This window comes from Neomonachus schauinslandi, chromosome 14, assembly GCF_002201575.2.
Source record: "Neomonachus schauinslandi chromosome 14, ASM220157v2, whole genome shotgun sequence".
NCBI classification, from domain to species: Eukaryota; Metazoa; Chordata; class Mammalia; order Carnivora; family Phocidae; genus Neomonachus; species Neomonachus schauinslandi.
The window spans coordinates 64834806-64847615 of NC_058416.1; the positions used below are offsets into that span (position 1 = coordinate 64834806).

General features: G+C 48.5%; 1 protein-coding gene across 2 annotated transcripts in view; it reads left to right on the forward strand.

Annotated features, from left to right (window-relative positions):
- Positions 1-12810, forward strand: part of DGCR8 (DGCR8 microprocessor complex subunit) — a 30196-nt gene that overhangs the window by 14592 nt on the left and 2794 nt on the right. For both annotated transcript variants that reach the window (XM_021690833.2, XM_044921285.1), the window contains 4 exons: positions 9203-9303; positions 9635-9741; positions 10964-11091; positions 12540-12653. In XM_021690833.2, the coding sequence (XP_021546508.1) occupies positions 9203-9303; positions 9635-9741; positions 10964-11091; positions 12540-12653 (450 nt within the window). The remainder of the gene's footprint in view (positions 1-9202; positions 9304-9634; positions 9742-10963; positions 11092-12539; positions 12654-12810) is intronic.

The following is a 12810-nucleotide window of genomic DNA, read 5'->3' on the forward strand; positions in this document are numbered from 1 at the left end:
AAAAAAAAAAAAAAAAAAAAAAAAAAGAATTAATTTATTTGAGAGAGTGTGAATGAGAGTGGGGGGAGGGGCAGAGGGAGAGAATCCCCATGCAGACTTCTCACTGAGCGTGGAGCTGCCCTGCTCAATCCCAGCACCCATGAGACCATGACCTGAGACAAAACGAAGAGTGGGATGCTTAACTGAGCCACCCAGGCGCCCCTAAAGATTTCATTTTTACATAATCTCTGCACCCAACGTGGGGCTCGAACTCACAATCCTGAGATCAAGAGTCGTATGCTCCACTGACTGAGCCAGCCAGGCACCCGTTTTAATTTCAGTTTATTGACTTGTTTTGTTTTGTTTTTCAGCTGGTTGGGGGGGTGGGGTACTTAGTCCATTGAAATGTAATTACTGATAAGGTAGAATTGATGTATGCCACGGCACTGTTTGCTTTCTGTTTTATGTCTTTCTATTCCTCAGTTCCTCCATTACCGTCTTTGTCTTAGATACTTTAGTAATTTTCTCAGTGGTTGTCCTAGGGAATTTCAGTCACATCTAAACTAAAAACAGTCTAGCTTGGACTATTGCCAGCTTACTTCAATCATATACAAAACTTTGCTCCTATATAGTTCTATTTACCCCCACTTTTATGCTTTCACTGTCACAAATGACATTTCTGTATGTTGTGTGTCCATAAACATGGATTTATAATTATTGCTTTATGTAGTTGTCTTTTAATTCAGGTAGAAATAAAGAGAAATAGTATGTGTTTATATTGTCTTTTATTTACTGTAGTTATCTTTACCTTCTGTAGTGCCCTCAGTTTGTTAACAGTCTGTAGTGTTTCTTTTATTTCAGCTGGAAGGCTTTTAGTATTTCTGGGAGGGCAGTTCTGCTAGCAGTGGATTCTCAGGTTTTGTTGATCTGAGAATGTCTTAATGATTCCCTTTTTTGTTTTTTTTTTAAAGATTTTTATTTATTTGACAGAGAGAGACATAGCGAGAGAGGGAACACAAGCAGGGGGAGTGGGAGAGGGAGAAGCAGGCTCCCCGTGGAGCAGGGAGCCCAATGCAGGGTCGCTTAACCAACTGAGCCACCCAGGCGCCCCTGATTTCCTTTTTTGAAGCATGGTTTTGCTGGTTATAGAATTCTTGGTTGACGTTCTTTTTCTTCATAGTGGGAATATGTCATCCTACTGCCTTCTGGCCTCTACAAGGAATGAGAAGCCAGCTGTTCATCTTACTGAGTCACATTATTGATGAGTTGTTTCTCTTACTGTTTTCAAGGTTTTCTCTTTGGTCTTTCACAGGTATGTCTAGGTATAGATTTCTTTAGCTTATTATTTTGGAATTTGTTGAACTTCTTGAATATGTAATGTTTTTCATCCTTGGGAAGTTTCAGCCTTTATTTCCTCACATATTTTTTTTTGCCCTTTTATTTCTCCTGTCTTTCTGGGACTCTCATTATATGTAAGCTGGTATACTCCCACACTATCCCACAGGTCTCATAGACACACAGACCTCATAGTCACTAGTCTTTTTCCTCTTTTTTTTTTTAAATGTTCCTCAGACTGGATATTAACCCAACCAGTGCAGGGCTTGAACTCAGGACCCTGAGATCAAGAGTCAGAAGCTCAACCGATTGAGCCACCCAGGCACCCCTTTGATTTGCCTGTCTTAAGTTTGCTGATCTTTCTTCTGACCGAATCGGCTTTTGCACCCCTCTAGTGAATTTTTTTATAATTTCTATGTCTTTATTGAAATTCTGTTTGGTGAGATATTGTTCTTGTGCTTTCTTTTAATTCTTTAGACATGGTGTTTGTTTTTTTTTTAGTTTTTTGAGCATATTTATTATAGCTGATTTAAAGTCTTTAGTAAGTCCAGTTTCCTCAGGGATGGTTTGTATTGATTGCTTTCTCCCATCTTGTAGGGCATATACATTTGTTTCATTTCGTATCTCATAATTTCTTTTGACGAAACCTGGACACTTCAAGTAATGTGGCAACTCTGGATGTCAGATTACCTCCCCTTCCCAAGATTTGTTGTTCTTGCTGTTTTTGTTGCTGTCTATTTAGTGACTTTGTTAGTTTGCTAGGACTGACATAACAACATACCACAGCCTGGGTGATTTAAACAACAGAAATTTTTTGCCTCACAATTCTGGAGTCTAGACCTCTAAAATCAAAGTGTCAGCAGGGTTGGTTCCCTCTGGGAGCTGGGAGGGAAGGATCTCTTTCAGCCCTCTTCCCTTCATTTGGAGATAGCTGTTGAAGATAACTGATAACAGGCTTTCTCCCTGTCTGTGTGTTTATTTCCAAATTTCCTCTTTATAATGACAGTAGTCGTGTTGGGTTTAGGGCCCACCCTAATGACTTCATTTTCACTTGATTACCTCTGTAAGGACCCTGTCTGCAAAAAAGGTCACATAATGGCATACTGGGAATTAGGATTTCAACATATGAATTTTTGGGGGCCATATTTCAACCCATAACAGTGACTTTCCTAGACTATTCTGCAGGCAGGGGATGTGTGGCTCCAGCAGCCTTTTTGGAGGATGGGAACTTTGCTTTGTCACAGCAGCTTATCTGAGCAGGCTCTGCTGTTGGCCACCGGTGGGAGGGGGGGAAATGGGGTATCTTGCAGGACACACACACCCCTTGCCTGTGGCTATTATTATGGTAAAGTTTAAAGTAACTCAGTAAATTACAGTTGACTTGAAAATATTTTGACATGTTGAGATAATGGAAAATTCTCCAGGGTTAGTAGAACAAGCGTTAGGAATGCCTGGTTTCAAGATAACATCCAAGACAGTCTCTCTTTAGTGTTGTGGCCTCTAAGATACCAGCATCTTCCTTGGTTGGTGGTTGAATGAATAAGCAGCTCATTACAGTTTTTAAATCTGAAAGTCTCTGTGTTTGCTCTGGCTTTAGTTCACTCATGTTTAGCACCATTGTAGTTCCCTAAGCAGGGACCACCCAGTTTCATTCTGGCCAGCACAGGGACCTAGGGTGTGTTCCATGGCTCCTCCAGCGTTGGCAGGTTATGTGTGTTGCACAGTGGCCTGTCGCTCCAGTTCCCTGCTCTGTCCCAGCTGCCGTTCGCAGTCCTACCACCTGCATTGCGGCCTCCTCATATGTGGCCGTGCAGTGGGATGTGCACCTGGAGGGCTGCAAGCTCTCTCTAGACTTTACCATCAGCCTTGTCACTGCCTCACACTTTGTTATCAGGGTACACTTGGTGATCAGAGGCCAATGGTTACCTCTTCTCTGTTGGAGGTGCATGGTTTAATGATGACCAGCTGGCAGTCTTTGTGCTCTGTTGTTTCGTCCTCCACCTTTCCTCCTGCCCTCAGTCTGCAAGGTCATTGTGGCTGCAGCCTTTTCCTTGGAGCCTTTCCCATCAGCGCCTCTAGTGAGGCATTTGCATTTGCCTGAGGCATCTGCCAGGACAGGTGCTGTGGGTTTCAGGGATTTGTGCCTCAGGTTGTGCTGAATAGTAGTAAGATTCAGGTTCTGGCCATGTATTCTGGGGCTCGTCTGGAAAGTGAGGGATCTTTCTAGAAATGACATCAGAAAGTAGGCTGAGAAAGAGGAGGTTTCCTCAGGTGGAGGATGCCACATGGGCAGCTTGGAAATCCCAGGTAAAAGTTCCCTTGTACACACAAGGGGCTTTTCCATGTCACTGCTCCAATTCTCTGACGTCAGCGAGGTGTCTACAACTCTGCTCAGTTCTCACACTGTCTGCATGGAGTTGCTTCAATCCCAAAAGACTGCCCACACTCCCACTCCAGCCACAAATGGGGTGCCCAGGCCACCCACATTGCCCAGCCAAGGACAGAATTAGGGGTTCCCATGACTTCCCTCAGTTTCATTAATTTGCTTGAATTAGAACTTTCTTAGAATCTACTCTCAAGAACTCAGGGAAACACCTTATGTTTACTGGTTTATTATAAAGGATACAGATGGACAGCCAGATGAACAGGTCCTTAATTGTGTTTGCTCTTTCTGGTGACCAGCCCCATCATGAAGCTCCCATCATGAAACTGTCTAGGGTCCCCACCAACTCCAGCCCCTCCCCCCCTCCAGTCTCCTCATTAGCATAAACTCAGGTGAGGTCCAGAGGGGCTCGTTTGAATAACAAAAGATACACCTATTGCTCAGGAAATTCTAAGGGTTTTAGGAGCTCCATGCCAGGAACTGGATACAAGGACCAAATATGTGTCCGATGGCCAAAAATATCCTCATTCTCTGGAGAGGGTTTTTCACACTTAGAATTTAATTGTATAGGTGTGTGCACACATACACATTGTATTTTTCCCTTGTTTTATTTATTTATTAATTTATTTTTACAGATTTTATTTATTTATTTGACAGAGACACAGTGAGAGAGGGAACACAGCAGGGGGAGTGGGAGAGGGAGAAGCAGGCTTCACGCTCAGCAGGGAGCCCGATGCAGGGCTCGATCCCAGGACTCTGGGACCATGACCTGAGCCGAAGGCAGACGCGTAACGACTGAGCCACCCAGGTGCCCCATGTATTTTTCCCTTGTTTTAAAATTTGTCAGAGAAGAGAGTAGCTTCTCTGTCAGGTTGGATGTGTTAGAGCAGCTCAATCCTGACTGATTTTGCTGTCTTGCTCCTAAAAAATTGTGACAGTGTTTCTGTCACATCCTTGTGAGTAGCTCGATAGGTGGTGGCCCGTCTTTGCCATGGTGCCTCTCTGGAGGTGTGGTGCCAGAGCTCAGGCTGTGGGGGCATTCCCTTCTTGTGTGGACTCCCGGGGGACGGACAGCAGGATGCCAAGGTGGGCTGAGTGGGCCCTGGTTCTTTGGGAGCTCTCGCTGTGCCATGCTGTCCTTGTGGTACAGGGGCACAAAGTCCACATGCAATGGTGGCGTGGATATAGAAATCCAGGGTTTGAGAGCTGCCGTGGAAGTAGAGGCTTGGGGCAGGGTGTGTTTGATGTTGATTAAAAAGGCAAAAACGGATGACCAGAACTGGCACCATGCCCATTCACAAGACCTGGGGTGATTTCTTCTCAATATCTTATTGCTTCTTAGATACCTGTGGGATGGTGGCGCCCGGGTGGCTCAGTTGTTAAGCATCTGCCTTCGGCTCGGGTCATGATCCCAGTGTCCCGGGATCGAGCCCCGCATCGGGCTCCCCGCTCTGCGGGAAGCCTGCTTCTCCCTCTCCCACTCCAGCTGCTTGTGTTCTCTCTCCCACTGTGTATCTCGCTCTGTCAAATAAATAAACAAAATCTTTAAAAAAAAAAAGATACCTGTGGGTTCTGGTTGGTTCATGGTTGTTCTAGAATTTAGGTATTAGTGACCCGTTGTTTTTGCCTTTTTGGGTTTTTTTCCCCCCAATTTACTTTTTTTTTTTTTAAAGATTTTATTTATTTATTTGAGAGAGAGAGAATGAGAGAGAGCACATGAGAGGGGGGAGGGTCAGAGGGAGAAGCAGACTCCCCGCCGAGCAGGGAGCCCGATGCGGGACTCAATCCAGGGACTCCAGGATCATGACCTGAGCCGAAGGCAGTTGCTTAACCAACTGAGCCATCCAGGCACCCGTCCCCCAATTTACTTTTTAATTTATACAGAGTTAAATGCACTTTTTGGTACACTTTTGTGTTTTGAACCATGCATATAGTTTTGTCATGTAACCCACAGCACAATCAAAAACATTTTCAAATCTCCCCCTCCCAGTTCTCTTGAACTGCCCTTTTGTCATCAGAATTCTCTCTTTTCACCCTGCTAGGCACTGAGCTGTCTCCCTAGGTTAGCCAGTTCCCGAATGTCTTATCAGTGGAGTCACAGGGTAGGTACCCCGAAAACCAGGCTCCAACTCAGTGATGCAGGTAGGATTCGTCTCTGTTGGTGCCTGTGTCAATGGTTGGGTCATTTTTGCTGCTGAGCGTGCCCACTACAGGGCAGTGCTGGGTGTGTTCTTCCTTCTTGATTGAGGGGTGTTGAGCACATTGCCAGTTTTGGGTGATTAGCACTTGGTTGCTATGAGGCTGTCCAGGTTTCCATGTGAGCGTAGATAAATAAGCACCCAAGATGGCCTTGCTGGGCTGTACGGTAGGTGTGTGTTCAACTGGATACCTTTGCACATCTGTGGGGAGCAGCATGTATGTGTGGGTCTGTCTCTACATTTGGTTCTGTCTCCTTGGTCTGTGTGCCTGTCCCTTCACCAGTGCCACACCTTCTTGATGACATGAATTCCTTTTTTTTTTTTTCTTTTTTTAAGATTTATTTATTTGAGAGAGAGAGCACGATTGTGGCGGGGGCAGGGGCAGAGGGAGAGTGAGAGAATCCCAAGCAGATTCCACCACTGAGTGCGGAGCCCAACGCAGGACTCGATCTCATAACCCTGAGATCCCGACCTGAGCTGAGACCAAGAGTCGGATGCTTAACCGACTGCACCACCCAGGCACCCAAATGACATGAATTCTTGAACTCAGATAGTGTGAACCCTCCAACTTTGTTCTTTTTCGAAAGTACTTCCATACCATGCTCCTTTGCCCTTCCATAAAGAAACAGTATGTCAGTATGGAAAGTTCTGTTGAGATTCTGATTGGAATTGTGTTACATCTGTAGATGAATTTGGGGAGAATGTACTTCCTAACGGTAGTTAGGACTGGGGTTGTCCTAGTGTGTCTCCCCATTTATTGAGGTCTTCGTTCATGTCTTTTATTGTAGCTTGGTCATCTCCAGTGTGCAGATCCTGCACTCGTTTTCTTAGATTTAGACATAAGTATTTCACACATGTTTTGGAGCTGTTGTGAGTAGCACTTTAGTTTCAGTCCTGACTGTGGATTGCTAGTGTAGAGAGATGGAATTTACTGTCTGTATGTTGACTGTGTGTCTTGCAGCTTTGCAAACTGTGTTACTTGTTCTAATAGTTTTTCTGTAGATTTCTTTGGAATTCCTGTGTACAGACTAGGCTGACTGAGATTAAAGGTGGTTGGATTTCTTCCTTCCAATCTAGATGCCTTTTATTTCTTTTTCTTGGCTTGCTGTTTGGCTAGAAGCTCCATTACATGTTGAGTAGCAGTGGGGAGAGTGGACATCCTAGTCTTGTTCCTGATCTTAGGCGGGAAGGATCCAGCCTCTGACCACTAAGTGTGATGTTAGCTGTCCGTTTTTTGTTGGTGCCCTCTATCAGGTTGAGGAAGGGTTCTTCTATTCTTGGTTTGTTGAGTGTTTTTATCATGAAAGGGTGTTGGCAGTTTGTCAAATGCCCTTCCTGTATCTGTTGATAGGCCTTTTCCTCTTTAATTTGTTGATAGAGTGAATTTGGTTGATAGATTTGTTTTTATGTGTTACTGGTTGCGAATTGCTAATACTCTGTTTAGGATTTTTATACCTATATTCATGAGGGATATTAGTTTGTAGTTTTCTCTTTGGTGTTAATAACAGAGTACTACTAACATCATAAAATGAATTGGCAGTTGTTCCTCCTCTTAAGGTTTTTTGAAAGATTCTCTAGAATTGGTGGTGTTTTTTTTTTCTCTCTTAAATGTTTGGCAGTTGTCACCAATGAAGCCATCTGCATGTGTAGTTTTCTCTGCGGGAAAGTTGTATCAGCTTCGTGAAAAGGGCAGTTTGCATTTTTTAAGGAATTGGTCCATTTTCTCTAAATTGTTGAATTTATGGGTGCTGGGCTGTCTGTGGTGCTCCCTCATGGTCCTTCAATGTCTGTTGGGCACTGATTCTCCAGGCTTCTTGCATATTGTTGTCAGTGGGTCACTTCGGCCCTTTGTGCTGTAGTTCCTATATGCCCCTCATAGGTTAACCATGACCCACATGTGGCTGTGGTCCTTGGTGCAGGTAACTGTGGTGCCGGCCTTTGCCTGCGGCTGTTGGATGTCTTTGGGCTTCTGAGTATGTGTTCTCCAGCTGTGTGTGTGCGCCTCGGCTCTTGCAGGGAGGATCCTGGGCACACAGGTTGTTTTCCACCTACTCAGCCTGGTCCATAGCCCAGGTGCTGGCTGCCGGTTACAGACTGGTCCTCATAGGCTGAATGAGAGAGCCAGCCTCCGCTGATGGTTTGGCTACTTGGCCAGCCATTGAGGATGGGTCCAGGGCTTGACATCTTGGTGAATAACTTTCCTTGGAAACTGATCCACGCTGATATGGGCACTTGTAAGTGGAGGTATCCTGTGAGGACCTGTTGGAAGACAATAGCCAAATGAGAGCAGGGAGATTTTCAGCTCACCAGAATCAGGAATCCTCTTCAGAAATAGTACCTTGCTTTTCTTGACTCAGTAAAAGTGAGTCCGCTGGTGGAGGGAGAGGAACCCCTGCCTCCATCCCCACAGCAGCAGTGTTATGTTCTTAAAGAAGAGGCAGGGAGATGGAGAGGGGGCCATGTGGAGATGGGAGTGACGCTGCCACAAGCCAAGGAAAGCTTGGGGCTGTCAGAACCTGGGAAAGCCAAGGAATGATCTTCCTGAGAGGTTTCAAAGGGAATGTGGCCTGCTGACTCCTTGCTTTTGGACTTTTGGCCTCCAGAAATGTGAGAAAATAAGCCACCCTTTTTGTGGTACCTTGTTATGGAGGTGGGCTGTGCTGAATGGGTAGGCCATGGCCTCCCTTCACTGGGGGTGGCTCAGCAGAGGCCCAAGCCTGGTTGGAGTCAGAGCCACTTCCTGGCTGCTGCCTGCCTCTGTTGTGCAGAACTTGCCTTTTTTCCCCTAAAAAATGGGTTAAGTGGTGTCTCAACCCTTCTTAGTCGTTCTGTTCTCTGGTTCTCATAGTGATTGGTTTCAGAGCCAGGACGGATGACTTTGTGTTTGAAATGGGAGCGAGGCCAGGCCCTTTGCAGCCTTCAGGAGGCTTGCCCTTTTTAGAGTACATTGCTTTTGTCTTGACTTACCTTCTTTCTTCTATAGTCTCACGATGGTCTTCAAATTTTTCTCCTAAGGTTGTCTGTCTTTAGATTTCTGACTAATTGTCTGTTCAGACTTAGATTCAGCGAAGGCTCCCAGGCAGCACGAGGCTCTACCACCCTGTTGCAATATGTTCTCTCCAACTTAGCACAGCACTGCTCATCCCATCTCAGAGGGGCAGCTGGACAGTGAGGTGGGGGTGTGACATGCTCCTTGAGGCAGTAAAGAGGACAGGAAACTTCTGGGGCAAGCAGACAGCATGGGGAGCAGCTCCGCGCGTCCAGCAGGCTCGGTCCAGCACTTAGGAGTGGCCGCTTTGTTTTGTAGTATTTTAACCACATCAGTATCGAGGACTCACGGGTCTACGAGCTGACCAGCAAGGCCGGACTGTTGTCTCCCTATCAGATCCTCCACGAGTGCCTTAAAAGGTAGGGCGGGTGCTTCCCCTCCTGAGAGCGGTCATGGGGGCTTCTCTTTTGGTGCCCAGTGTCTTTACTAGCCATTTATCCTGGCTTAAGAGGTGCTGTTAAAGGTGGGGCTGTTGCAAGTGTTCCGTGCTTGCACAGAAACCCCTCGTGCCTGGCGGTCAGTCAGAGCCCGTGATGGGGTGTACGCAAAGACTGCCCTCCTTCTCAGCTGACAAGCGGTTTGGGGAAAGAGTTGGCACTGTCTTCAGAGAGCCTTTAAAGGGCTTTCCTGAAGTTGCTGTTTCCTCCCTTCTCAGCGGATGTCACCTGTTGTCTCTGTTTTTTCTTAAAGAAACCATGGAATGGGTGACACATCCATCAAGTTTGAAGTGGTTCCTGGTAAAAACCAGAAGAGCGAATATGTCATGGCGTGCGGCAAACACACAGTGCGCGGCTGGTGTAAGGACTGCCTCCCCTGCTTCTGGCCACCCCGTCACAATTTCTCCTGACCGCTGGGGCGGTGGCTCCCTGCTTTGTGGCCTCTCTGGCAGCCCTGAGCTGAGCCTCTGTGGCTTGGTCTCTGGCCACTGCTCTGGCATCTTTCCCGAGCTCCTGCCTTGGGTGCTGACTGCCTGCAGTGTGTCCACTGGCATCTCCTCTCGACCTCGGAAAGGCAGTCACCCGCAGGCGGAACTGTGGGAGTCCTGCCCACACCATCCCTGTCCTCCTGGTTCCTGGGATTGGGCTGATCGTTTGGGTTAGACCGTGTGTTCCCCTCCTGCCACCAGTGCCCCATCCAACCCGTGGTCCCTGTGGCAGGAGGAGGGGTGTCCTGGAATGGCAGCAGAGCCCCTGGCCTGCCATACTCTGTGTCCCTGTGTTCCGGTGTCTGTGTGCACCACCTGTGCTCTTTACCGAATTTGGTTCTTGGAGTAACCACTTTTTAAAACTTTTAAATATTTTAAAAGAAAACCTTGTATGACTATTATAAACACAAAACCGGTGCTGTGTAAATTGGAAGGTAACATACCAGTTGTCCCTGGGAAAATCACAGAACCACTTGCACACCCAGGTGTCCCCGTGATCCAGCAGACACCAGTCCTCACGGAGCCACCTTCTGGAGCAGGCAGGCGGGCGGAGGAGGGACTCTGGGCCATTGCCACCCACCCCCCTGCCCGGCTTCTGGGAAGTGTGGCCCGCCTTGCTCTGCCTAGCCATAGGTGTCTCCTGGCACTCACTGTTCTCCAGACCCACTCTGCTCCTTGGCCCTGCCTTCCCTCTGCATAGAAACCCCCCCAAAGTGCATGCACCCCCTGGAAACTCCTCTGGGCTTTCTGGCGGAGTCTGTCCTCCCCTGTGCCTGCCGACACTCGTTGTTGCTTGTCTTTGTCTCTGGAAGTGTGGGGTGTGGTGGGAGGGAGGCCTTGTCAGCTATACCTTGGGCCTGTGCTGATTTCCTGAGTCTCTGAGGGGGCTCTTCTGTAAAGTGGGGTGGGGTAGGTCCTGGCCTCAGCTTTGTGAGACCTGGTCCCCAGTGCAGGGCTAGAACATGTCTCTACCCCGTCTTGTAGAACATGCCCTCAGCTGGGTGGGGGCATGGCAGGTGTGCTCCTGTTTCAGAGAGCTGGCCGTGTTGGCTGGATGTTAGGGACTCCCTCTCCACATTTCGTCTTCCTCACAGGTAAGAATAAGAGAGTTGGAAAACAGTTAGCCTCTCAGAAAATCCTTCAGCTGCTGCACCCACATGTCAAGAACTGGGGGTCTTTACTTCGCATGTATGGCCGCGAAAGCAGCAAGATGGTCAAACAGGTAACTGGGTCCCCCTGGGCCTAGGGCAGCCTCCATGCTTCTCATCCTCTTCCCCCACCATGGAGCACGTGTTTGGGGTCCTGCTGTCACGGGACAAAGTTGGGCAGCTCTGCTCTTGTTCAGTGCTGCCTCTTGGGCCCTCTGCTGGCCACGTCTGTGACCTTGGGGGATGGGAGGTCATTCATGCTGTGTCTCCCTCCCTGAGAAGCCTGGGCCTGGCACTGGCTGTGTGGGAAGGGCCTGCCCAGCAGGAGGTACAGCTGGTGGTGCTGGCAGCCCAAGTGGAGAGGAAGATTCTGAGCTGAGCCCTGTTGTCCCCTGCCCTTAGCCCCACGGGGCTCGAAGCCCTTGGATTAATTTGAGGACCCCTAGGAGCTTGAGGGAGAGTAAGAGATGCAGGGCAGCTTTTCCTGGCTATGAATACTAGTTTACCTTGTATGTGATCTGGTTAGTTTCTGCTGTTTTGCTGAGTTGCTGAGATTTAAATCAATACCCTTAGGTTTGTGTGCTCTGTGAGGTGGAAGGAAATACTGGGAGGTGTTTATGGTTTTTAATTTTTCCCCTGATGTTTCCAGAAGTAGTTTGGGTTATTGGCACCCCAGTAAGGGGAGGGGTGGTCATTGTGGCATCCCTGAAGAGGCGCTCGTTTGGGACTTGACAAGATGGGGTGAAGGAGGTGACACTGGGCTCATAGGGTGCTTTGAGGAACCTCAAGGTGAGTTGCTGATATAACTCAGATGCAGTGCAGATGAGGCTGACCTCCGCCTTTATATGCCTGCCTTTTGTGCAGCATCTTGGACTAAGATTGAGAGAGAGAAAGCCTGCTTTGGCTCATGAGTGGAAACCCTCCCAAGGTTGGAGGGTGAGGGTCTGGTCTAGGCACAGCGCTAGCTTGCATCTTTTGGAGGACAGGTGCAAGGCACTGCAGGTGTCCTCAGAGATGGTCTCTTCACCCAGGAAGGGCCTCAGGACAGCTTGGTCCTGCACTGAAGGTCATAGGGCACGCAGATATGTAGAGAGCCCTGTGTCTAGGGCTAATGGGCTCCCAGCTGGGCCCCAGTGCCAGGGTATGTCCCATCTGGCAGCATGCCATTCTGCTGACTGAGGCTGTGCTCTGGTCATTCCGTTCTGAGGGTCTGGGCAGTGCGAGTGCTCAGCACCGATGGCAGGAGTGGAGGCAGTTGGTTGCCTGGGTGCCCTTGCCTTATGAAGGGAAGACGCCATAGCTTCTTCCTGCTGAGGGTGAGGCAGAAGTGGGGGTGGCATGTCAGAAAGTGAGCTGGGCAGCTGTGGACTGGTCTACGTTCTCTGTGGCTTTGTCAGCCTGCCGGGTGTGGGTTGAGGGTGGGGCAGCCGGTCTAGGGTCATGCAGCTCTGGCTGCTGGCCACACTGTGTCGATGAGGTCTGTCCCGGGCATTCCTGAGAGTGAGGCACTGTGCTCCCCCAGGAGACCTCGGATAAGAGTGTGATTGAGCTGCAGCAGTATGCCAAGAAGAACAAGCCAAACCTGCACATCCTGAGCAAGCTGCAGGAGGAGATGAAGAGGCTGGCCGAGGAGAGGGTGAGCATGCAGGCTTGGCCAGCACCACAGGCCATGGCCCCTCTACTCCCTCATCCCCTTGCCCTCAAGGGAGGGGAGGGGTGTCGAGTCAAGGTCAAACTGGCAGCTGTGGGGGTAAAGTCAGCCCGCAGGAACCCATCCCTGGCTCCTGATGCCT